The sequence below is a fragment of the Manacus candei genome, unplaced genomic scaffold (assembly GCF_025592945.1).
Source record: "Manacus candei isolate 608988 ecotype Guabito, Panama unplaced genomic scaffold, ASM2559294v1 h1tg000067l, whole genome shotgun sequence".
NCBI classification, from domain to species: domain Eukaryota; kingdom Metazoa; phylum Chordata; class Aves; order Passeriformes; family Pipridae; genus Manacus; species Manacus candei.
Genome location: NW_026138115.1, coordinates 2732243 through 2758431, shown reverse-complemented (window position 1 = coordinate 2758431; position 26189 = coordinate 2732243). Strand labels below are relative to the sequence as shown.

The following is a 26189-nucleotide window of genomic DNA, read 5'->3' as shown; positions in this document are numbered from 1 at the left end:
CTGAGACTCCCATATCCATTTCAATTGAAAATGAACTATATTGACTCAAGTAGACATGACACATGGCTTAACAGAGCACATGAAGATAACATGGTTAGAACACTAACAAAATTCAGAATGGTGTGTCCATCTAGGTAGTGCTAAATAACACATCTGAAGGCTGGTGGGACAGAACTCTGACTAGTAGAGAAGGGAGGGGAAATGACCTTTGATACCAGTGAACTGCTAGATCAACTCAACTGTCTTGCCGCGCTTCAATTTCAGATTGCTATAGAAATGTTAAATTTCAGTTTCTGAAATTCATTGTCTGCTGATTTGATCAGAAGGGGTTTCTGGCCTATTAAAGGAAGGTGTTAATTTAGACATGCAAGTTGAATACTCTGAATTAGATCTTACCTCTCCAGTTTTCCCACACGCATCTCATGTCGTGTATCTCATAGTCAGAGTACATTTGTTGGCCACCTAATGATACAGATGTCACTTCCTAAAGCAGCTGAAGAGGTACCAGTTAAGACCTATCTCTTGTGGGTTTAGCTGAGTGCTGAGGGTTCCTGTAAATACCAGCATATGACACTGAGATTAGCTCAGTTGTTTAGAGCATGGTGTTAGTAACACCAAGGTCGTGGCTTTGATCCCCATATGAGCGATGAGTTGGACTCGATGTTCCTTGTGGGTCCCTTCCAATTCAGAATATTCTGTGGTTCTGTGAAATTGGAAATATTACTGGTATGATGTTAAGCCTAAGTTCCTATGTAAATATTTCTTTCCTCTTTCTGTGTGCCTCAGTTTCCAGCTGCAAAAAAGAACATGAATGCTTCCATTGTGTCTCTTGTCCATTTAGACTGAAACAGTTGTGACCTACTGTGTGTCTTTACAGTGCTTGGCATAAAAAGCCCTGATCAGGACTGTGAGCACAAGACACTTCAGTAACACAAAGAGATAACATTACTTTTACAGCCTGTGCCTGGCCACAGGAAGCATACATCACTGATTGTGACAGGAAGATTTTGCCTTTGAACTTCTCTTTTTGAGTAGAGAATTCCACAGGAACGGAAGGATGATTGTGTAGATCACCATCTAACAAATGAAAGAGTTACCAGCTACTATATGAAGGTTACTGATTTTCTCATGATTGTTAGGTTTGTTGGAGAAAACCTGATAAGGGAAAACTTCCCTCCCTATGCCACTAGTCAGTCACAGGCATGAAAAGTTACGTGCTGATCCACAGCAATCAGCCTGGCTCCAACACTGTTCAAAGGCTGGCAGCTCTTTGGTTTTTTGTTTTGGTTTGGTTTGGTTTTGTTTGTTTGTTTGTTTTTTTGTTTGGGTTTTTGTTTTGTTTTGGTTTGGTTTTTATATTTCTGTGTTTTGGGTTTTTTATTTTATTTTTTATTTTATTTTTTTAATTAACTTATCAATATTTGAAATCATGGCTGTCCTTGAGAAATGAGCTAAATAGTCCTGGAAATACAAACCTACTCAACAATAGCCTGATCATGTGAAATATGCATGAAATTTTTTTAATTACAATCACAAAAAGCTGTTAAGAAAATTCAAAGAGATAATTTTCTCTATTTTGACAGTCATCTGCTCTCCAAGCAGTCTTGTCAGTTCTAACATTAATTACTGTTCTTTTATCAGGAAATTCTGTGCTTGATAAAGTGATAAAGCATCTATTTAAAATCATTGCCCTGGAAACGATGGAAATTCTGTTTTTTTCCTAATTTGCTCTGAAAGGCAACTGCAATATAACTTTTAAAAGTGAAATATGGAATGGTCTCTTGGTCTGCTTCAGTTCTGCCAGCTCAGTTACACCAGGACTGCTTTGCAAAAATGCTGTAGAGGTTTGTACTTGGACCAAAAATAGAATTTAAGTGGACTTTGAAAGGGTATCACTGAAAAGGATATAATGAGGAAAACTTGAAATACTTTATCCAATAAAATTTCAGCGTGCAGATTTCCTCTGAAGTATTTGTTGTGTTTACTATTATGCAAGACTTGTGTATGTTTTGTGAGGGAGTACTCTGCTTACTCTACATTTTAAAGTCTCTGATAGAAACTGAGTAGAGCAATTTTAGAAGGCACTCAACCCTTCAGAGCTTTCTGAAAGTTGTAATTTATCCCTTATCTCTAGTTCTTCATCACAGTTAATAATGTGAAATGCTGAGTTTAATTTCACAGCTTAGCTGGATATTGTTTGGAATTTTAGAACGGAACTAACTGATATTATGTTAATGTCCTTTTTAATGATGTTGAATGTAGTTGCAGATGAAAATAATCATTCGGAAAAGATTTTACTTTGTTGCCCTTGTTTTAAGGCCCTACTGAGGAAAGAAGTTAAACATATACTTAAGGCAATGTTTTAAAAGCTTTCCTGGATATTTGTGTCAGCAGTTTCACAGTCCTTGTTCAAGCATGGTCTTAAAACTCTGTCTTCGTACTGTGAACAATGATTTTATTTTCAGTGGTGGAAATATATTGTTCGGACTCAACTGTCCAAGTGAATTTATTATACTCATTCAATTTTAATTTTTTTATGAATGAAGGAAAAAGTAAGAAACTCAGGAATTGTGTATAATCTGTTTCTTCTTCAGTTTGAGCATAGAAAATACATAGAATCATTTAGGTTGGAAATTACCTTTAGCATGGTAATTTAGCCAAGTCCACCCTTCAGTCATGTTCCTAAGCACCAAATCAACATAAACAAAAAGTGTAAAATTTTAAATCCACTTTATGTTTTGATTTTGAGCATTATCCAGTGAGAAATATCTCATAAAGCAATCCTTTTAAAGAAGTAAATAGTTGGATGAGGAAAAATTGAATGCTTGTTGCTAGATAGCTTTGTGTAGGAAATATGGCAGTTAAGTTACAAAAGGGTCTCATCTTCAAAGGTGTGCTGGCTTCACACTCCAGCAGAATGTGCAGGTGTTAAGCCTGAGTGGTGGGTATGTAGGAGTCATGTTCAGGTTGTGCCACCCACGAAGGGTGCTGGTGGTACCCTCGGAGGGTGCTGGTGGAGAGTGCTAGTGTCAGTGAATTTGTTTTCTTGCAGTGAGCACAGACGTAGAGCAGCAATCCTTACTTTGCCAGGAGGAGACTGAGTTTCCTTCCTTGGTACATTGTGTATGAGTGAGATTCAAGAACACGTTTATTGACTCAGAATGGGAATTTTGGGGTAGCATCTGACACTTCACAGATACCCAGTGTTTTGATGAACTTTCATGATATTTGGAGATAAAAAGGCACTGACAGTTGACACAGTGAATCCAAGCCACTTCTGACTGATGGCATTGAAGCCAGAATTGTAACCTGTGTAGTTGTGTGAAAGGTGTGTATTGACTTGAGAAAGATCCTTAGAGCAAGCAGTCATCGTCCTTTCAGTATTTATATAATGCTGGCTTGTAAGATCAGGAAATAAGAGTAGTTTTAAGTGTTGTCTGAGCTCCTGAAATCCTTTTGCATTTCTGACTTGCAGCTCAGTTCAGACAAATGAAAAGAGGCTCTTTGGGAGCTCTGACAATGAACCAGCTAATGAAGAGGCAGCTGGAACACCAGTCTAGTGCTCCTCACAATATCAGCACTTGGGATACTGGTGAGCTGCATTTATTGTTCTTTATTTTTATTTTCTAAATCAATTACTGTGTAACAATCCATTTTAAAAAGAGGAATATTTCTGTTCTATCATCACAGATAAGTAATCAAGATCAAGTCTAAAGTGAATCTTTGTAGTGAGTACAAGATTCTCACCTGGTATGAGTTGGAATAGTTACGTATTTGGGAGGTAGATCCTCTGGTACAGTGGTGTGCCTACAGTTTTGCATATTACCTGGATTATTCCCTGGCCTCATTGAAAGAAATGGAAGTATCACTGTTGATTTAATTAGGTATAGGATTTCATCCCTGGTGCATGGAATTATTTATTTGCATGTGTTTTTACAATGGTGTTGGTACATCACAGAGTTGTGCCTTATACCAGCCAGTTTTGTTTCTCTTTAGAGAAGTTTCTGCCAGCTCGTGCTGAACACATGAAGTTTCTGTTCACTCACTGTTTTTTCTCCCCTTAAGATGAATGAAAGCAATGAAAACTGAATTAAACACAACATTTACTCATTACTTGTTTTATTTGTTTTTATCGTCTGTAAAACTTTTTCAGTTATGACCAAATTCATAGCAGATGTCACTAAACAATGGATTCATTCTGGTTTATCATAAATGCTAGATATTTCAATGCCCATCTTGATATTAGTGGCATTACACAATCGTGCTACTTAGGAATTTATCAGCAGATCCAGATGCATCCAGAGGCAGGAATGCTTAAAATGTTATGTGGTACTTCTGCTGACTGAATTGTCTCACCAGCAGCTCTGGATAGCTGAGTTGAAATTTGTCACCAATTTAGATTTCAGCATGAAGTTCCATCAAACTAAATTTTGTAGCTGAAGAGTGGCTAAAGATGTGGTACGTAGTTCAGGATTATCCTTTGTGTTCCAGTCTGCTGAACAGCATGCTCAGCATGAGATCCTTAAATCATAAAGGTCAGAATTTGTCAAAGATAACAATGGTGGTTTTGTCCTATCAGCAGGTAAGTTTATTTATTGAGGAGACTTAACTGGATCAGCTAATCTCTCAGACAGGGTTTTAAAGATTGAAAAGTTACTACTTTTTTCTGCAAGAAGTAGTTAGCCTGTATTCAAGAGAAATGAGTAAATACTCAACACCACTTAGGAACTCTGTCTTGTTAATCTTGTTGCAAGTTTAGTAGCTTTCTTCATCTATGACTTTTCCCCCCAACATTAATTTCAGCTAAAGGCCTTCAAGCATGGAGAGGCAAAAGAAAATGTTCTTTTCTGGAAAGCTTTTCATCTCTCAATCTCTTGTTCAACCACTAGCTTAAAAGTAAAATTATTATTTGAACAGTGGGGTTTTTTTTCAGGGTTAAATGCTCAGTGTGACTATTTCTAATTTCAATGTTACACCACAGTTTTAAGAAATGAAAATATGAGTTGGTATATTTATGTACCAACTAGGAGGTGGTCTCATCCTACATAAGTATATGACTTGTGTTTGGTCCATGCATGCTTTAGTAATTTATTTATTTATTACATGGATATGTAATGTGTGTCTCTTTCATTGCTTATTTCAAACCACTCTTTTCTCAGGCTTGCTCTCTGTAGAATAAAATTATTCTGTGCCTGGCTTCTTTCAGTACAAACTATATCTGACTTCTAGTCTCTTGGTATTTCTAAACACTGTCTCTTTCTCTTTTTGTGGTTCATATATTTTGTATCTTGTTGAACCTTTATGGTTAGAACTTCCTTCCCTTTTTAAATGACATTTTTCTAAAATACTTTCTTTGTTATTTGGTTACCTGTGTCCTTTTTCCTTTATGGACTTCTTTTGTCTTTCTCTCCCCTTCCTCTCTATGCTTAAAAAATTAACTCTTTTGTTTGTTTGTTTTTTCAGTAGCAGTTGTATTTGTCTTTTTCTTGTTTTAACCGTTCAAGACTTGTGGTGCTGGTGACTGGTGACAGATGCCAGAATCATGGTTCCGGAGACTGAAATTCTTTCTTTATTCACAGAGCAGATACAGCATGGAAAGAGGTTGTGCAATGTTCCTGTTTGCCTAAACCCTGACTTGGAGGGACCACCGTTAAGAATCAGAGGTTAGTTCAGTGTCCATTTGACCTGTCTCTCTGCTAAGACTGCCAGGAAAGTTTTATAGCTCGTACAAAATGGTACTGAATTTTATGTTCCAATCAGCTGTTTTAAAGCCCTCAGCTGTCCTGTAGACTGTAGGTTATTGGGAAATTATTACACAAAACATTTAATTTAAGACAGGAACAACTGATAAGGAAGTACTGGCTTTCCTCTGTTATTTGTTTTGGCTGTCAACCTGGAAATAAAAGACTCTGTGTGCAGAGTTGAATGTCATTTCTTTATGAACTTTCCTCCCTCTCAGCTGAAGTACATCCAGACTTTCTTACAGCCCTGCAAGTGAGGCAGTGACCTACCTTCTTTGCCTAAATCATGTGGTTTTTTTCCTACTCTTCAGTAAACAAGAGAGGACATTTTCATTTTGAGTGGTTAAGTCTTATTCGAGCATCGTAACATGGGTTATGACTGCTTTTAGCATTTGTGTGCTGCAGTGGTGACTTAAATCTAGAGAATGTAACAATGGAACTTCCAAAGTCACAGCAGAGGGATCTTTATGCATTTGTGAGGGAAAGGAAAAACTTGTCTAGAAAAACCTGAAGATCTGTTCCTGTTCCTTGCATTCTGGATGTTGTCCTACATTACTGGAGTATTCTGGACTTCCTGAAGTGTCTGCTCATATCCAATAAAATCTTAGGGGACAGTTATGAAGTCCTAAACTCTCTATGTAGACGAAATGTTTCCTTCCATGCTTAGTGAAATGTTTGTTGAAAACCTGTCCTATTCTTGTGAAACAAGCCCTCATCACTCCACATATATGGACTTCAGAAATGGCGCGAGCTTCTTAGATTATTTTGCCTGAGAACTGATGTTAAATATGCCTTTCCTGCCATAACAGGATTATCTCATGATAAATTCCATCTGAACCTTACACAGAGAAGCTTCCTTCTGTTTCCATACTTAAATATTATCAGAACAGGCTAATGGTAACATTAAATCTGAATCTACAGATTGAAGCAACCAGAAAGTCAATAATGAATTATTTAATCTGTGGTTGAATTGGCATCAAAAGGGCTTTGATACTCTTTTAAAAATTGATTCACAAAATGAGCTTTTCATAAATTGGTCTTTAGAGTGAGACACTCTTGAGGGACAGCTTATATAAATAACGATGAGGTTTATCAGCTGAGCTCCCTGGCTTTGTTATTGCAGCTGAGCTGTATAGGAACAGGAGTTAATGCTGTTTCTTTTATGGCAGCTACATGTGACAACAAAGAGATATTTTTCTTTAAGAACAAAATATCTTGTTTTGTCTTAGTGACTTGGAGAATGAAACTGCTAACAATATTTAAATGTTCATCATGAGGCATTGCAGATGAATGATGTAGCTCATACATCACAGTAACTTTGATCCAAGTTTCTGATGGCTCATAAGTGAGTGTGATTATTCTTGAATGTTTCTGAGCAATCAGACTAGCTGGAGAGTTGTCTGTTATTTAGTTTTGTTTGGGTTTGGATTTTTTTTTTCAATTGCTGTTGTCTTCTTAATGAAAACAAAGGGACCAAGGGAGGAAAACTCTCCTTACTGGAGAGAAGTTAGACAGTCAGACTACCCATATTGCTGTAATTCTGGAAAGCAATGCTCTCAGAAGCCAGGACTTTGGATCTTTCATTATACATAACTTTTCCTATTAAAACAAGCATCTATCATAACATGCCAAAGGCAAAGGTAACCCTGTATGTTGGCATGATCACAATGGCTGTGCCCCCAGCGAACAACTCAGCTTTGAAGAATAAAGATATTTGTGAAGACTTTCAATAGAAAGCATTTCTAATGATCAGCCCTCCAATGTATTCAATATTTTTCAACTCATGAATTATTTCTTCTGTCTGTTCTTTCCTGGTTTCTCTCCTGTGGCTCTGTTAGGGATGGTATGAATAGATTGATGACCTGATTTTGAGACATAAGAACTTATTTTCTTCTTCATGTCACTGAGAACTGTAGAAAGTTAGTTGTCCACAAGTATGGGGGAAGAATACAATCTTCTGATATCCACTTTCATAGCAACTGTAGAACCATCCTCTCTCCCTACTAGATACAATTGTACCCACTTTCCTGAACTTCTTGTTATTTGTCATATTTTTTTCACCAAGGATTTATTTATTTATTTTTAATTGATAGTTCCAGGTAATTGGAATAATCTGGCAGAAGCAAGGAATGTGCTGTATGTCCTTTTGTGGACACACTTTATTTCTTATTTCTAGGCATAGTAAAACCATTATGATTATTCTTTAGAAGTTTGCTCTTTGGATTTCTGTTTAGTGATTTTCTTTCTTTTTTTTTCCCCCTAATTGCCATAAGGTGCTACAAAATCTAGCTTGCTGTCAGCACCCAGTATAGTCAGTATGTTTGTACCTGCACCAGAAGAATTTGCTGATGACCAGCCCATTATGATGACTGACAAGTAAGTTTTTTTTCTGTTCCTTTCAAAGAACTAGTTGAACTTTAAATATGTCAAGTAAAGTATAGATATACTTTATGGAAACATTCTGTTATTTATCTCTATGCCAAGTTTTTTACTTAATTTTTTTTACCCCAAGGTAAACACTTCCTAAACACTGCCAGCAAGATGTGGTTTTAATTCGGTAGGACCTGGATGATTTTGCCCAGGTGAAATGATGACTCAGGCTATTGCATGTGCACAGATGGCAAGGGAAGCACTTTCCATCCTATTTTAAATCAAGGCTTCTTTGTGATCCATCAGAAACCACTTTTGTCTTAGGGGAAAAAAAAGAAGTTCCATTTAAAAATTCCTTTGGGTTTCTGTTGAAATCAGTATTGCGTAATCATGTGTAATCAGTGTAGCATTTTTAAAGCTGATACTCACTGATCCTCAAAGCTTTTTCAAACCCTAATTGGTTGATTCAAATGCCTCTAAAGGAAATGTTAAACAGAAGTGTATTCATTTAATGGAGAGGTAAAGCAGTCATCAGGGAGCCATGCAATACTTGGGAAGAGAAACTACAAGTTCTTTCCTGCTCAGTCCAAACATGCAAGGATAATCACTGGAGAAAGACAGGACCATTGTGCAGGCTGTGACTGGAAATGGACTGTATTGTGTGACTAAGTGAAGCATCCCAAAAGTTAGTCTGGTCTGTGGCACTTCCCTTGGCCATTTCAGCAAAGCTTAAGCACCACCTATTAACATACAGACCAGCTCAGCTTGACTTTCATGGCTTTGTTGGCATATTTTCTTTCTGTTCAGTAACAAAGGCAAGAAAATTGCCTGTTCAGTTCCATTAAGTTAAAATCTCACAATCTGCTGGAGTCATTAGCAACTGATTGATCAAATTAAGCAAGCCTTCCTACTGGGCTGAGATGAGCCAGTTTCCCACATTGGTTTGCCTTTTTCCTAGGTTGTGAAAGCCTGTCTCATCTCTCCTAAATCTGACATCCCCTTTATAATTAGACATTACGGAGCCCTTTCAGAACTTCATCACTTGTCTTTGAGCATTTCAGGTAGGATAAGTGACTCAGAAGCAAATCTGCCCTGGGAAAGTAGACTTGTCTGAAATCTAAGGTTCTGTGCCCCTGAAAGGTCCTTTCATTTATTTCTTAATAGCTGTAACTGCTGTGGGAACCAATCATATTGTTTCCTAATCATGTAATTTGTTATTCATAATTCATGACTAACAGGAAGGGCAATGTGAAATTGTTCCATCTCTTTAAGATCATTTATGAGTGTCATTGTTTGTGTCTATGCTGCTAAACAGAAGAGTGCCAGGGACTTGAGCCCTCGCCTGAGTCCAAGTCACAGGAATTGGCTTGTGCTCACATTGCTGAGGGCTAGTCTTCACTGCTGCAGGTTTCTCTTGGATAGTGCAAACTGTAGCAGACCAATACAGTGAGGGAGTTGGAATACAATTACCAATGAAGGACTCAAAACAAGGCCAGCCCCGTGGCCCTCTTTCATTCCTCACGGAAGAAACAGCCAGTGCAGCTAGTGAGAAGCTTCATTAACGTTTAAAAGCTATAGACTGTTACACAATTTCATTATCTTTCTAAATAAATTTGGAGTAGAATGTACTAAGTAATAGTATTTTAAAAGACATAATTATACACAGATGTATGTATAGTAATACTTTGTTTTAAATTTGTAAACATCAGTTTTAAAAACTGTTCTTTGCAGGTGCCATGACTGTGGAGCTATTCTTGAAGAATATGATGAAGAAACACTAGGCCTAGCCATAGTTGTGCTCTCAACCTTCATTCACCTTAGTCCAGACTTGGCTGCTCCTCTGCTATTGGACATCATGCAGTCTGTAGGAAGGTAAATTCAGGACTTTCCTCTCTCCAATAAGATTGAAAGAATTTTGTGCCTGGAATTGGGTTTACATAACCTTCACTGTAAAAAAGCATATCTTTTAGAACTCTTAAGTAAATAACATCTGTTTCTGTCTGTGTCTTCATTACTCATAATTTTATAAATTTCTTATGTAACTTCTTCCACTATTAGTTCAATTTTGGGCAGCTCCTTTGATGTTTTCCCTTTTTACTATGCAAAGGGAGATTCCAGCTCAGGAATCTTTCCAGTTTGTCCCGCTGTAAGCAGTGATGTAAAGAACAAATTCAGATTTTTTGCAGTACACTTATTTATTTACTACCCTGTTTATTACCTGAGCAGTATTTGATGCAGCAATTGGCATACTTCTTGATTGTTTTATGTGAAGAAAAATTTACTGTTAGTTTTTATTTGTCCTGCTAGTTGCTCCTTGAACTGTTTTTTTGTGCTTTGCTAGTTGCTCCTTGAACTGCCTTCCTGTGGTTTTTATATCCTATTTGCTTTCATTTGAGACATGACTTCATCTTTTTGAAAGAAGCCTTCTTTTTGTAATAATCTCCCTCACCTTACTTTCTTCTGCTCTTCTGAAGACTTCCTTAACAAGTATGGTACCTTTGCCCTGTGCTTCTGCTGTAATATTCTTAAGCAGCTTCTGTGCTTCTTACAAAAAATGAATTCTCTTGGCTCCCCCTTTTTCCTGCTTTGACAGAATTTTTCACTTTTATGTGATTCCTGCTTTAAAAGTTATGCAGAAGTGTGATCAGGTTTTCTGAACTTTGCTCCTGGAGGACTCCTAGGTAGGATCATTCATTAGCATACCTGAAACTCTTCAGGCTTTTCACCTGTATTTTTTATGCTAATTAGGACTAGGTAACAAGTTGCATCTCCTTATGAGGGCTTCCAAACCAGCTGCTGCCTGAGGTTGTCTCTGATAAGGTCTTAAACACATTACCTGTGGTTGCTACCTTGGCCACTTCCAGGGCTTTTTGCCTCAGAGGTGGGGTGGGTGTGTTGGGAGTGTTATAGAATAAATTTCTGAGCAACACTAGACATGTAGAAATGATGCTCTCCTCCTCCATGTTCTTTTTAGTGACTGAAGTTCAATTTGCTTGACTGTGGCTTCTGCAGGGACACAGCTCTTCACAGCCCTGCTTCTCTATTACCTCCCAATTCCATTTAAACACAGAAGCTATTAAAGTCCTCTATTTCCATTAATTGCAAGGCTGCACTTCCCTACCATCACTGCTAATTAACTCCAGTGGAGGCAAAGTTTCTAATCTAGACAGATGCTGCTCATTCTCTATGACTCTTGTAAATACAGCAGTACTACAGCCACAGACAGTAAATAATTTGGAAGATGAATTAGTCTTGTTGCTACTGGCTGTAGTTTTGGACAAATTCTAAGTCCAATAAGAGGCTCCCCACAAAAGAATTATTTTGAATATATGCTAAATAAGTAACATATACAGGCAGAGAGGCATTCAGGTGCCTCATGTATATAACCTAAGTCTGTCTTTCATCTAGCAGTGCCATATCATTACCTCCAAATACCCATCTAGCAGCAGAAGTGAGAATGAATTAGACTTTTTGCATTTTTATTCTTACAAAAAGAACTTCTACTTTCATGCATAGAAGAGGAAACAAGGAGTTAGGTAATCCAAGGTCTTTCAGAATACCTAAACAACACACAGAGAGATTTTCAAAAGTTATTTGGGTACACACAAATACAAAGGGGCATCTATTGTGATTTTCAGAAGACAAGAAATTTTTGGGTTCAAATGACTGAGGATTAGAGATTGACATGTTCCTAAGATTCTGACATGCATTTTAGTTTATGCTCTGGTTCCTGAATTAAGATTTTTGATTTGGTGATTCTTATTTTATTGATTTCCAAACAGTAAAGCTGGATTTGAAAGTTACATTTAGACTCCTGACGTAGTGAAGAGCTTTGAAAAGCTTAACTTCTGTTCCTAACATGTACAGATTTAAACACATCCATTTACTACCTTCTGTCCTTTTACTGTTCTGCTCTGTGGTCTGCAAAGTGGAGGTAATGATGGGAGTTCATGGCCTTTGTGCAACTAAGATATTTAGAGTAATGATAAATACATACAAACTGTACGTTTCACAAAGTTTCAGATGTTCCCAAGTGTTCAGTGTAGTTTATGTCTCATGAAGTTTTTCCAAAGTTAGAAACCAAATACTTTGTTTATCATAAAACCCATGCTTGCATTATCAAATTCAAAAGGAGAAGAAAACATTGGACTTCGACTTCTTTTAGAAGAAAGATTTTAAGTTCTTGTTTTTCTATGCTTCAGCAGATTTTTGAAAACAAGTATCATGTCCATTGGACATGTGATTAGTCTCATTGCATTCTGCAGAAATCCTCCTGTGCTTTAATGTAAGCCCATGCTACAGTTATTCCAGAATAAAGGTCTGTAGTGCTTGAAGGTGGCTTCAGACCTTTTCACCCAGAAAAAACTTTGCACAGCAGAATTAATATGTTGTATTTTAGTGTGGATTCCTCTTAGCAATAGTGGAGTCAGGAACTCTAATGAGTTTTTCTGATTTATGCTACCACAACTGAAGACAATTTAATCTTCAATCCCCTGCACCATCCAGTTTGAGATTATTGCACTGTTGACAGTATACTGTGTCCCCAGCTTGCCAGGCATAATTAATGAAAATCACCATCCATTTTGGTTTATGCTGTTGCATTCAGATGAGCTGCCTTAGGGTCCTTTTTGGATTTTCTGTGGTGTTTAGAGAGGAAACTATCTTCAGAACAGAGGCTGAGCAACAACCTAAAAGGATCATAAATCAAAAATAAACATTGAAGGCCAGGTCATCAGCAGATATAAAATAATGTAGTTCTCTGAACTTTCCACTTAGATATATTGTCTTATACCATCTGAAATACTAGTGTACAGCAGATTAAAGTAAAAATTGCATAGTATTTTGTAAGTAAGAGATGTTTCCTGTGTACATGTTTATAATTGCTTTTTAGTGGCTTTTATTATTAAAGGTGTGTTGCTTTGACATTGTAAGCCCTGATTCTGTTCATTTACATGTCCTGCATATTGAAGTGCATGATTTTACTTTTAGATTGTGTTCAGTGTTTTCATCACTGAATGCCCATATTTAGCTTTAAAGTCTATATTTAGGTACTAAAATAAATGACCTGATTTTGGGAACACAGTCTTTCTCATTTGACTTTGTCAGAGCTCGTAGGTAACTTAGTTTTTCTGAAATTAGGACAGTTATGTAGGTGCCAAAATCTGGAACTAGGAGTCTTACTTCAGACTGCCAAGCAGAGAATTTTTTGCTTAGTCTGTGTTGCTGAGTTAATCAGAAACAATTCAGTCAGTAGGCACCTTCTGGCAAACTTTCTTTCCCTCTAAAAAAAATCAGTTATTATCCATGATGTGCTCTAAGGCAATAACTTCACTATCTTTGTGTTAGTGGAGGGAGTCAAGTAGATTTGTCTTTAGAGCTGTTAAGTATTAGTGAAACTGCAAGACTGAATAGAGTTTATATGTCATGCAAACATTATTTTTCTGAATTTAAATGCTCTGCAGAAGATCTTTCTGGTGACATTTTAAATGTTCTCTAAAGTTGTTGTTCATTATTTATTTAAAATAATACTTTATTGGCTTACTTAAAGGCGAAACACAAAAAAGCGCATATGAGCTTCAGTTACTTTTTTATTTTTATTCCAGGTTGGCATCAAGCACCAGTTTTTCTAATCAAGCAGAAAGGTATGGTAGCAAATGATACCTTGATAAAAATGAAACAATGAATCGAAAGCATCATATTCCCTGACCCTGAATTCAACTAAATTTAACTTTTAAAAATGTTATGTAAGGTTTGTGAGTAAGAGGAAAAAACTGCTCGTTCCCGCTTGTTTCAAATACCATGCGTGCTCTGAAGATGAACAGGAACCCTTATTCATGTGTATTAAACTTGAAAAAACTCAGATTCAAATGTAATTTAAAGAGGCTGCCTGGTTTTCGCAATTTCAGTGCAGCTTTTTCTAACTTGTCCAGTGTTCAGTATTTGTCTCGATGAACTATCTCTGTACATTCAGTCAAATGAATTGTCCTTGGCTATGGATAATCCCTGGTAGTGTTGTCTTATGATGTAAAGCAGATGCTGAATAGGGTGAATTCATTTTGAGAAGCTGTTCAGCACGTTAAGATGTGCAGTTTATGAATAAATAGGTAATACTTAGCTTTTTTAATTAAATCATTCATTTATGAGTGATGAGGAAGTATTTAAGCTCTTGAAGAAAACTGCAAGAGGCAAATAAATATTATTGTGCTTGTTTCCTTATTGTTCTTATGTATGTTGGTAAAGCAGAGAGCCTTACCCTGTGTCACTGAAATACACAAGGTGAGAGCAGGATTTTGTATTTTGTACTCAGATAACTCACAAATAAAAGTGGAAAATCAGGAAAAATACAAATACAAATATTTATTGAGACAAATACTTTAGATATGTGTACATAACTTATTCAGCTCTTCATAGTTGATCTGAAGTTATAAAATCAATATTCTAAATTTCTCTGGGGATCAGGACAGTTCTGCTATTGACTATCTCACTCAAAACTGAACAGTTCCACAATTAGATAGAGTAGCATCATTATTTTCTCCCTGTAGTTAGCTTTGAGAAGTGTTTTATCTGCAATGCAATTTTTTCTTCTTTTTTCTTGCCTTCATTTCAGCATGATGATCCCTGGAAATGCTGCAGGTGTGGCCAAGCAGTTCCTCCGTTGTGTGTTCCATCAGCTGGCTCCCAATGGCATCTTCCCTCAGCTCTTCCAGAGCATTATTAAAGGTAATGTGTGATACCTGAGTGCATTTCTGACCTTTGGTTTCCTCTGTACGAGCAGCCAGTGCAAAAATGTCCTTCGAATTTCAGATGGAAGCTTTTTAAGGACCTTGGCCACGTCTCTTATGGACTTCAGTGAGCTGAGTTCCATTGCTGCTCTGAGCCAGCTCTTAGAGGTATGTTGACAATTGGCTGTATTAATGGTGCTGGTTTTATTAGCGTTATCATGCACAGTGGATTATTTCTCCTCATTCGAGTTCAAACTTGCATCATCAAAAACAGAGTAAATTTTTGTATTGTCCTCCCTGGAAGCAAGCTGTCCTCACCATTTTCTTTCTGGGTTTTGCTCTCACTAGTAGTTTGGTTTTTTGTTTTTGGTTTTGGTTTTTTTAACCTCACACCAGCTCCTGGAGCTATTCTATTCATTGGTAGTGTGGCCCATTCCTTCTTAAGAGTTAGGATCCTGCTTATAACATTTTGGCTCAAAATCTTTTGGTCAGTAGTTTAGGAACTGAACTGGACTAACACATAAATGTCACAGTTCAAATTCTCTCCACAACATTATCATTAACATCACAGAAAAGCTAAGTGGTATTTGATCTGAACAAATTAGCCTCAGGACTTCCAAATTCTGTTTAAGGGACCATTTCTGCATGTGTACGTTTGTTCACAGTTCTCATTTTCTTTCCCAGGGTTTAAACAACAAAAAGAATTTGCCAGCAGGGGGGGCAATGCTACGCTGTTTGGATAACATTGCTACCTTTATGGAAGCCTTGCCGATGGATTCACCCAGCAACCTCTGGACCACGATTAGTAATCAGTTTCAGACCTTTCTTACTAAACTCCCATGTGTTTTACCGCTTAAGGTATGATATACGGACATCTGAAACAAGATATACTGCCATTGTTCAGGATGTACTGAAACAGTGGGAGAACTGTGGATGACAAATCAGAGTGTGTTGTGAATATTTTCTAATGATTCGACTAATGTTTCCAGAGGACGGGATTTATTGCACCTCTGATCCGTCCCTTTAATTATGTTTTCCGTGGGTAACAATAGCGACTGACCAGAGTACTCTGTGCTTCTTTCTTGGCTTTTTGCCTATGTGTTTTTCATGCCCTATCTTTGTCAGATTGTATTTGAGAGAGTCAACATTTAGGCAATAAAAATCCATGTGGTTTTAACTGTTAAAACTAAATAAAACTCTCAAGAAGAGCAGCACCACTTAATTAATTTGCTGAAAGTACACAGTAGTCAGACAGGCAGAGAGAACTGAGACTACTGGGAATTGGACCTAGCCTGTTTGGCTGATCAGGCTGTAGTTCTGGCTGTAATCAGAATATAGTTGCAGAAACTGAATCTAGAAGCTTTAGACTCTGCTTTCTGAGAGCTCAGAGGACATACAGCAGGATCTTAACTCCTAGGAGTGTATTTCCAGATGTCTTTTCAGTAAATACAGTAAAAATTTTTCTGAGTCTTTCCAGTAAACATGGAATTCTGATGCCCTTACTCTGACTTTATTTCCTATGGTATAAATGAGGCCAGTGGTAATTTCTTCTGTGCAAAGTAGTGTTGCTCAGTATGAGCTGAGGGATCCAAGATCTGATTTTGTGATTGATAACATTGTCTTTTGAATTTGGGGTCATTGCCCAAGTACATGAATGATATTAAATTCCATGGCAGTATTATGCAATAGTCAGATCTTGAAACCTCTTTAGGTTTTGGAAGATTGAGACATTATCCTGCAGCACTTATTAAGCCAAATGGGCAATAACCATTCCCTCTGTATACTAGCCACCCCAATCTGCTGCATCTTATGTAACTGAAATAAATAGAAAGAAATTAATTGGATCTTAGTGGTTCCAACTGCATATGTGCCATTCACAGAACCTTCAAGGTGGAGTGTTTACTCTGATTTTCATGGAGTGAAGCTAACTTTCCTAAACTAACCCTTTAGTGGAGCAATCTCATCTGAAGGCCTAAGCTGTGGTATGTTACCACTGAAGGGATATGATTGTATTCAGGAATAAGCCACTTTAGAGAAAGTAATTAAGAAATCATTTTTCAGACTCTGCCTATAACTTACTCATAGCTGCTACCACTGTAAGCAAGATGTGTACAGAAAGGTACTAACTCTGTTTTTTTCTTTTTCTTTTCTGTCTTCAAATATGTTCAGTGTTCTTTAGACTCTAGTTTAAGAATCATGATTTGCTTGTTGAAGATACCCACCACTAGTGCCACCAGGGTAAGTTCCAAGAAGACAAAATTCTATTGCCTCGGATTTAGCCAGCCTGTGCTACTGTATCTATTGTATGGTGTTGTGCTACTGTATTGTGTTCTTATCCCCTGGATAGTAAAGTAATATATAAACATAAAATGGTGCAGTCCAATACTCTTTGGAGAATAATAAGATGTTTGGAATCTAGGTTACAGTAAAGCGTGGATAGAATTACCTTCTTGTGTGGGTGTGAATGTATATCTTCTTAAAGATTTGATGTTCTCTTTTTTTTTTCACCTCCTCTTTTTTTTTCTTGGAAAAAACCCCACATGAGTAATGAACTTCCTTAGGCATTTTTCAGTACAATTCCACTGAGGTCAGTGAGGTTTTCCTGCATAAACGCTACAGAATCTCGTATATCTCATAAGCACCGTGTCAGGGGTGAAACTGTTCTCTAATTTTTCGCTTCTAATTTCTCACAGAAGCAGGAAAGCAGATGACACAGCTGTTGGACGAAAGCAATGTAAATCCCAGGCAGATAGACTCTGAGCTAAAAATAGTACTGTTCCATTCAGGCATTTCTGAGTTGGAATGCTTTTTGCTGTGTTGGGCAACCAGTTATTGATTTCTCTAAATCATGTCATTGCAGAGTCTTCTGGACCCTTTTTCAAAATTACTAAGTTTTGTAATTCAGAATGCTGTCTTCACTCTGGCCTACCTGGTGGAACTGTGTGGTTTGTGCTACCGAGCCTTCACTAAGGTAACAATGATGCTGTATCTTCCTTTGGGGACAAGGGAAAATAGGACCAAGTCCTACTTCCCACAAGTAGTTTGGAAGTAAAGATGAAATCATTGTCAAGTTTCAGACATGTCAACAGTTTTAATGTAGTTTGGCTAATCAAGCAGTCATCATAATTCAGTGCCTTTTAATAATACTGAGTTTTACATTCATAGTGAAGATGCAGATGAAGGGAACCTGCTGATAACATTTTTCAGAAAAGTATTTTGGTGTGATTTCATGACTTGGACTTTTTTCTCTGTTGTTGAGAAGATACCTGGTATTCATGCATCGCTTAAAATGTCTGTACAGTCTTATCTTTCCTAGTGCACAGGTTTAGCCACACACTTTGTGAGTAGAAATGTAAATATTCCTGGTAGTGCCTTTTGAGAGCACAGCTGTGGGGGGAGGCAGCAGATAATTAAGTAAAATGGAAGACTCCAAGATAGAAGTTTTCCAGCTTAGGTAATGTTTCATTCTGTATTAGTGTTTCCCTTTGGCATGCACGGCTGTAAGCTGTGTAGAAAAGAGAACAGTATGTGTGCACCTTAAAAAGGTTTTAAGGTTCATGGATGAAAGCTATGGTCTACAAATACGATCAGTTATTACTAAGTTTCATTTTTGTAGCTACCAGTAAGAAATTGAACAACAAAATCCACAAAAAGCAATCAAACCTTTTACTAAGGTCGTATATGTTCCATTATTGTAGATGGTCAAGGTCCTGAGCAAAAATGCTGCTTCAGCCACTAAGTGCACAGTCTTCCATCCTCAATATGTTTGTCAGAACAGTAATTAATCCTCAGGAAACATTTTGTCATAAGTAGCTACATGATTTTCTATATTGGTAATGTATAGCTGGAACGTGCGTTGTTTGAGTCTTGATAAGACTTAAAATATTGCTGGACAAACAGTGAAGAAATGATAAAAGGAATGACACTCTCACAGAAAAGCTGCACCACAAGAAAATAGGAAACACTTTTACCAGATTTAATGGTTTGAAGCTAACAGTATGTTTGATGACAGCAAACAAATACTACCTTTTTGTCTCATTTGAAACAGTAGAGTTTATGAGACAGAAAGATCCTGAATACAGAAGAGATTGTCTAGCTTTTGGAAGTAATTTGAGTTAGATTTATAGTTAAGGCTTTGGGAAAGACAAAGTGAAAAAAATTAATGACCGCTGTTAAAAAAAAAAAAGAAATCAGTTGTGATGTGTTTCTCTACAGTGAAAATTACCGTAGGTAAATAAGAGTGTTGTTTGTGATAGAATACCAAATAGAAGTGAATTCCAGAATAATTTGTGAACATTGAAACTACTCAAATTTAATTACTTGTTTTGCAACTTTGAGTATGCTGACTGGAACAAAACAGCAACTTCCAGCTAAGCTGTGGAGGGTTCTTGTCTTTTCAAAGAGCAAGCTACTCCAACATGCACTTTGTAGAGGTCAGTGCTGTACAGCCACTCCAAATCTTTTTATATCTCCAACATTTTCCTAATACCCTGTGGCAGAAATATCTGAGTTTCTCTTGTCTTGGAGCCTGAAGACTCATGTCAATCTGATATTTCCTTGTCTGAGGTTCTGTTCCAGGTCAGCAATTTGATTTTCTCAGTGCCTTTGGAACTTTCAGTTGAGAGAAGCATCTCTTCTGTGGATTGTAATCTTATCTTTAAGTTTTCCTTTCAAGTATCTTAAGGTCCTAAATGGACACTTTCTGGCTTTCTTATCTCTTACAGCTGCAGAAGCTTGAACCTAAACATAGCCTTTGCTAGTATTCTGTTTTCCCTTACAAAGTAAATGCAGAATGCCTCATGATTTTGCTATTGAATTTTTTGAAAGAATATTAAGTGGCTGATCTTCACTATTTGTAATTACCATAATACCAACAGAGGTAAAATAAAGAATTTTGCTTTATACTGGCTTACTTGGAGGATAGTATACCATTCCATTAAATATCCAAATTTACTCTTCTTATTACTCAGTTTGGAACCTGTGGTACTGCTAGAACTTCAGTAGTTTCATGTTCTACATGTAGACATCTGGTAAGTCACAATTTGACGGTTGCAAGGCATTTTTTTATAGGGATGCATAGACATTTGAGAGGGTTAATTTGGCTGAACAGTGACTAAAGTGTTGTATTCTTTACACTCTGATACCAGGTTTACACATGGGGTTCCCCTGGGTGTTATTCTCATGCAACAATGGCTCTGTGGCAGAATATGAAGTTCTTAAAGTATTTATAAAATAGGCTTATACATATTTATCACCAACATAATGATAGGAATAAGTAAACTTGGATAGGAAGGGTATTCTGGGCCATGGACTTACATGTTGTCACTCCTGATTATAGTGCAGGAAGCAAGAGGTCAGATGTCAAAAAACATTTTGCCTGATTTTGCTTGATCTCTCTGTACTGCATGTGCTTAACAAACATTAAGAGTTTAGACTGTGAGATAGGAGACTTCTTTGAGAAAGAGGTAGTTAACTGTTGTATTATCCTTAAAGCCAAGAAAAGCTGGGATTCTTGAAGCCTGTGATTCCTTTCCAGTGTTCTGACAAAGTAATTTATTATGGCCCAGTTATGTCCTCTATTGCATAGATGTTAGTATGTTAAGTAGCTGAAAGCTTTTGAAAGAATTTTGTTTCTGTTCTTTTCCAGTATGTGCAGGCTACTGTACTGGGTTACTGATAGGAACTTCTGTCCACTTTTTTGAGGCATATAGTTGTCAACTGACTTGAGGATGGCACTGTGTAATGTATGTGTCTCAAGACTGAAGGCATGTGATGGTAGGAAGGGTCACTCTTCCTGGTGAATTTTAGGAAGTTGTCAGGGCCTGTTTGCACCATGAGTATTGTGCACTGTTCTGGTTCTCCATTCCCAGTCAGAGTGGAGTAGAATCAGAGAAAGTTCAGGTAAGTGGTAAGAAGAATGATCAAAAAGTAGGATGAGTTCCACATACAGAGGAATTAAGTTAGGGCTCTTTAATCTGAAAGAGCAGTAACTGATGAGAATGTGAGAGGTCTGCAAGGTCATAAGACAGGGATGGGTAATTTCATTCCTTTCCAGTACAAGAACATACTAAGTTTGTAGGACTTAGTGTCAAAGCAAGTAATGGGAAGTGATTCTTCAACAGTGTGTGACTCCTTGCCAAGTACCGTGTGTACTAAATGAGTCCAAGAGGTCAATGGGCACCTACGTGGAAGAGAAATCCACTGAGAGTTATGAATTATACAGAAACCACACTGAGCTCAAGAAGGTCCCTGAGCTGAAAATAGTTGGTGGAATTATACGTGCTTACCTTGTTTTTTTTCTTCCTTTTGCTTCTGCAATGGCTTAGTTGGAGATAAGTTACTGAAGACATTTTCTCTGGTCTGAACTCTCCTGGATATTCTTATATTGTATTATTTTTATCAGAGCACCACTCATGCTTGTGGAACGTGTGACTTTTGAATGCTTGCCCCCTCAAGTAATGGTTTCATAACACAGCTGATTTTGGAGTGTTAGCTTCCTATGAGTTTAGCCTAGACTGCAGCAATGTAGTCAGACAAGGACAAGGACTGCAGTTTGGGTCCCATTCCATCATCTAAATGTGTTATCTGTCTGCACACTCCATGTAATTGAAGATGAAACTAGGAAGGTTGAAGTAAGGTCTGTTGATTCACAGACTGGCATCATAATGTCCATGAAAGACATACCATTCTGTTGTTTTGGCACCTTCTCTGAAATCGAGGCCTGATATTTAAAATCTGTTTTCATTAAAAGATATGTGTGTTCTGTGGGAGACAAGCAGTGTTTCTGTAAGCTTTGTTTGATAGTATGCTACACACATAGTGTGGTGACATCAGTTCTCTGAAGAGGAACACTGGTGACTGTTTGGTCTGAGGCAAGCAAAACTCTCTCTCACTTTCAGCTACTCATGTTCTCCAGCTCCTTCTTTTAGCTGCATTCTCTACTGTGTGTGGCTGGAGGTGGCTTCAAACTGACTATCACTAACTATACCTTGTAAGACTTCTCTGAGGAAGAGACAAATGAACCCATTTTACAGATGCTGCAGAGAAACTGAGGCCCTGATTGAGTAAAAATTTTCACTCATTTAACTTAAGTGAGCAGGCAAGTGCATGCGATTTACAAGATGGAAGATACTAGGTTTTTAATCTTAAGCACACTTTGGATATGCTCTCATTATTGGACAATATTATGTCATTTCTAATGGTTGTCTGAAAGAGAACACAGCCTAAGTCGTCCTGCTGATCAAAATTCTCGAGTTGCTGTGGTTGGTAACAGGTTATAGATTTGTTCCACATTTTTATCTTACCATCTAAAGTCGGAGAATGTCAAAGTAAGATGTATAACAGGCCCATCTTATCTCTTGTACCTCCTTGCTGACTCAGCTCTACAACTCTATTCTTAGACTTCTGTCTTCTAATCTCCTCTGGCTGATTTCCCCCTATGTTTTAAAATGTTTCTGTTGTAGCAGCTGTAGCCAAGACTGTTTTTGTTGTGGAAGTGGAAAAGTACTGCTAGTCTAATGAGTGAAAATGGATGTCCAAGCAACCATAGTGCAGCCACCTTTACTGTAAGGGGAATAACAACAGAAAAAAAGTATGGTAAAGTGTAAACAATTTTTGGCAGGTTCAGTGAAAGAATAATGCTAAATACTATACCAGTTTTGCTCTCCTGTGTAATTTTTTACTGCTTTCCCCTCTTCTTATTGTATGGAACTTAGTGACAGCTACATTTGTATGCCTGGGCTTTATAACTGTTTTATAAAATCTATCTGTATTTCACATGAGAAATATTAAATCTTGGATATAGTGCCTGATAAAACATCAAAGCATAATGACATTCACTGATGTCTGTTCAGTCAAGTCCATAGAATTATATAAGTGATGAGCGATGTCTGCTTTTTTGTAAGACAGGAGAAACTAGTACCCTTTTGTAACTTTGTTATTCTCAAACTTAAATAAAAAGTATCCCTGTTTACTAGTGGCTGTTGGTGACTTTCAGGACATTCATAATTCTGTGTTCTTTTTGTTGTAGGAAAGGGACAAATTCTACTTGACGCGCAGTGTCATATTGGAGTTACTGCAAGCACTCAAGTTAAAGTCACCCTTGCCAGACATGAATCTGCTGCTGTTGGTGCAGGTACAGGAGATTCTTGTGTAATTCTCATACTGAACCTGTCTCAGCCCAACTTCAGGAGTGGGACAGAGGAAGAAGAACTAAGTCCAACATGGTTGCAAAAAGTACCAGCAATGTTGGGAAAGCAGGAACTCTTTGAATGGAAATCCAGTTACTTATGTACGCATTGTTGCATGCATTGAGGCTTCCACATTAAAATTTAAGAAACTAAATTTGGAATCCACATTTCACAGAATGATAATGAGCTGTGCATCATTGCTGCCATATTGAGGATCATAGAATATATCTTGAGTTGGAAGGGACCCATAAGGGTTGAGTCCATTGAGCTTCATACCATGTCGCAGTGGAGCAGGTGCCCCAGGTACTCATATCCTAGCCCCAAGCACAGTGTGCAGTTTGTTTGGGAAAGGGTGCTAGTTGATCATGGGCCAAAACTCAGTTTCTAGCAGTAAACTGTCTCCGGTCCCTGAAGACCATTGTCTTTTAACCTGTAGTTTTTCAGTAAAGAATACATAGACAATATTTCTGTTCTTTTCATTCTATGGAGTTAAGCTAACTTTTTCATTGGAATATCTGAGGAAATAAGACACAGACTTGTGAAAACTTCTTCTGCCTCCAAGATGGCAAGTGTGACACAAGTTTGCCACCACAAACCTGTCCCACAAAAACAATTTACTGAAGTTCTTCAAATGTAGTCACAGGTAGTGGGCTCTCATTGTTTACAATGAGCTAACAATGATATGTGTTTAAGAACTTAAAATTATAGCATAACAGCACTCCATAAGGTGCAAACAAGATGTTTATTACGTAGGTCATTCATAATGCTTCCAGCATCTGAGCTCCATTCACTCTTTCCATTCCCGTTATGGGATCAGAGCTTCATGTAGCTTACTATGGCCTTATTTTCTTCTGAGTATTGGTACATTACTCATAGTAAGTGATTGCCAGTTGACAGAGAAATAATACTGACAAATGAAATTATATAGCCGTTAGGATAACTCTGAAAACAATTATTTTGCCATCAGTGTTAGGGGAAGAATTTGGGGAGGCAACGCTTGGTTTTTTGTTTTTTCTTTTGTTGGTAAAGGGTTATTTTTTAAAATCCATTTTAATTTAAAAAGCAGGAATTTGCCCTTTTAAAAAAATTATTATTAATTCCAAACTTCTTTTTTTTCAGTCCCAGCCAGTACCATCAAATAGCTTAACAACCACCAATCTCTTTCTGTCTTACAGGTGCAGTGATGCACCTTGATACTGTGTGCATTGGTATTTGGTTGACTAGAACTGACTTTTCCTGTATTACAGAATAAAGCAATTATTCTGCATTACTCCGTTGTATAGCTCAGTCCTGTGACTGCCCCAAAGGATGACCATCCCCCAGTTTAGGCAATCCTGAATTTCTCATTTGAGAATGCAAACATGCCATGTCAGTTTTAGCAGTGGTATTTAACCAATAAACACTTGCTCTTCATATTGAGTCAAACACCTTATAGACCCAGTAAACAAAACTATGTATCTTTACATTATCTCATAAAGTTAAAGTGATATTTGCCTGGATTTTCCTCCTAGCACTGTTCCCATATGCTGTATTCACTTTGAGATGTATTCATACCTTACACAACAGCATCTAATGTGGATATAAATGTCTTTTATGATGTCTTTCTTTCAGAGGCTGATGAAGTGATTCATATTTCCTGCTATCCAAAGCAGCCAGCTTCTGTTTTTATGCAGTCAGTGGTAAAGAATAGGGGTTGTATTCAGACCATCTGCCATAGATGATGCCTACTGGAGGCATGATGACTACTTCTCCCATTGACTGTGCAAATTGGCAGCTCTCAGTAGTATGTGGTCTGAATCATTCAACAGCTTCTTGAATTTAAATACCATAGTAACCACTAAGCCCACTGTAATTTAAGAAATTTGCTAGTAAAAAACGCATACATATCTGATTTTTTAAATTTTCTTTGGTGTCATTAATAGAATGAAGGGATTATTTCATTTACCACACAGAACCACTACAATATTAATTCAAATTGTATGCTTTGAATCAACAAGGCCATAGCAGAATTAACACAGCAAATGGCTTTAATGGCTTTAATTTCCAACAGTCGTGTCTCCATGGACATGTGAGCTTGTATGCAAGATTCCATACAGACAGTGCACACAGAATACAGAGATTCCATCAAAATGTTCCAGATAACAAAGAAGTTAGGAGCACTTTAATTTAATGATAGATCAGTCGTGGGCTGACTAACAAAGGAATTCCTAGAAATGTACATTTGACACCCACATTTTTCCAGATTATATAGTGCCATCAGTGTCACTGGTGACATAAGTACTAAGATGAGAGTTAACTTTATCCCACTTTACAAAGAATGAGAATTTTAACCACATCACTCCAATCATTGCATAGGTGTCCTGGATGATAAAGGATACAGAAAGTCTGTCTCCTTGATTTGTCCTAGCAAATGAAAGCCATCATGTACATGCTGCTGTTCCATGGGTTTCCATAGGAACTGCTTCTTCACCCAGCATTTTGTTTCCCATTGCTTTTCTCCTGCTCACATTTCATTAGCACACATCTTCAGGATTTTCACTGACTTCAGATTGTATTAGTGTCTCTTTAGAATTTGCTTGTTCAGTCAGGCTCTAAGACTCAGTGTATCTGATCTGTTTTGTTTAGATGACTCCTATTTTGGGAGGAGCTAATGTAAATCAGTGTATATCTAGTGGTTTCACTTTATGTTTCTGTGAAGATCTAATCCACTAATTACTGAATGAAAAGATTTAAGGTGACATATAATATGTTTATAAGAATATATATTTTAAAACATCTGATTATGATGGTAGAGGTATAATATATACAGATTATGATGTATAGATAATTCATTACAGTCAGCAGACATTACAGTTTAGACATTACACTGCAGCTGTACCTCAGCAGGCAATGCCAGTAAGATGCATGACAACTACTTACCCATTTCTCATTTTTTTACACTGTCGGGGTATTTTTCTTTCCCTTTTTTTTCCTTTTTTTGTTTTTTACACGACTGGCATGAAATTGCTTACCAATGACATCTTAATGTATTATAATATCTGTAGAGGGAGACAACATAAATGACAATGAACTGGACTGGAAATGTAAGAAATTTTTCATTTTGAGTTTGGTTTCCCCATGTTGTAGTGAGGTCGGGGTCAGTCTCTTTTCCCAAGTGACAAATGAAA

At 37.3% G+C, this 26189-nt stretch overlaps 1 protein-coding gene across 8 annotated transcripts in view; it reads left to right on the top strand.

Annotated features, from left to right (window-relative positions):
* Positions 1 to 26189, top strand: part of UNC79 (unc-79 homolog, NALCN channel complex subunit) — a 107153-nt gene that overhangs the window by 61651 nt on the left and 19313 nt on the right. For 7 of the 8 annotated variants that reach the window (XM_051806573.1, XM_051806572.1, XM_051806574.1 and 4 more), the window contains 11 exons: positions 3476 to 3592; positions 5580 to 5663; positions 8015 to 8117; positions 9843 to 9983; positions 13715 to 13753; positions 14719 to 14831; positions 14916 to 15001; positions 15518 to 15691; positions 17003 to 17071; positions 17694 to 17804; positions 22863 to 22967. In XM_051806573.1, coding sequence (XP_051662533.1) covers positions 3476 to 3592; positions 5580 to 5663; positions 8015 to 8117; positions 9843 to 9983; positions 13715 to 13753; positions 14719 to 14831; positions 14916 to 15001; positions 15518 to 15691; positions 17003 to 17071; positions 17694 to 17804; positions 22863 to 22967 — 1142 coding nt within the window. The remainder of the gene's footprint in view (positions 1 to 3475; positions 3593 to 5579; positions 5664 to 8014; positions 8118 to 9842; positions 9984 to 13714; positions 13754 to 14718; positions 14832 to 14915; positions 15002 to 15517; positions 15692 to 17002; positions 17072 to 17693; positions 17805 to 22862; positions 22968 to 26189) is intronic. The other variant, XM_051806578.1, reaches the window with a different exon arrangement.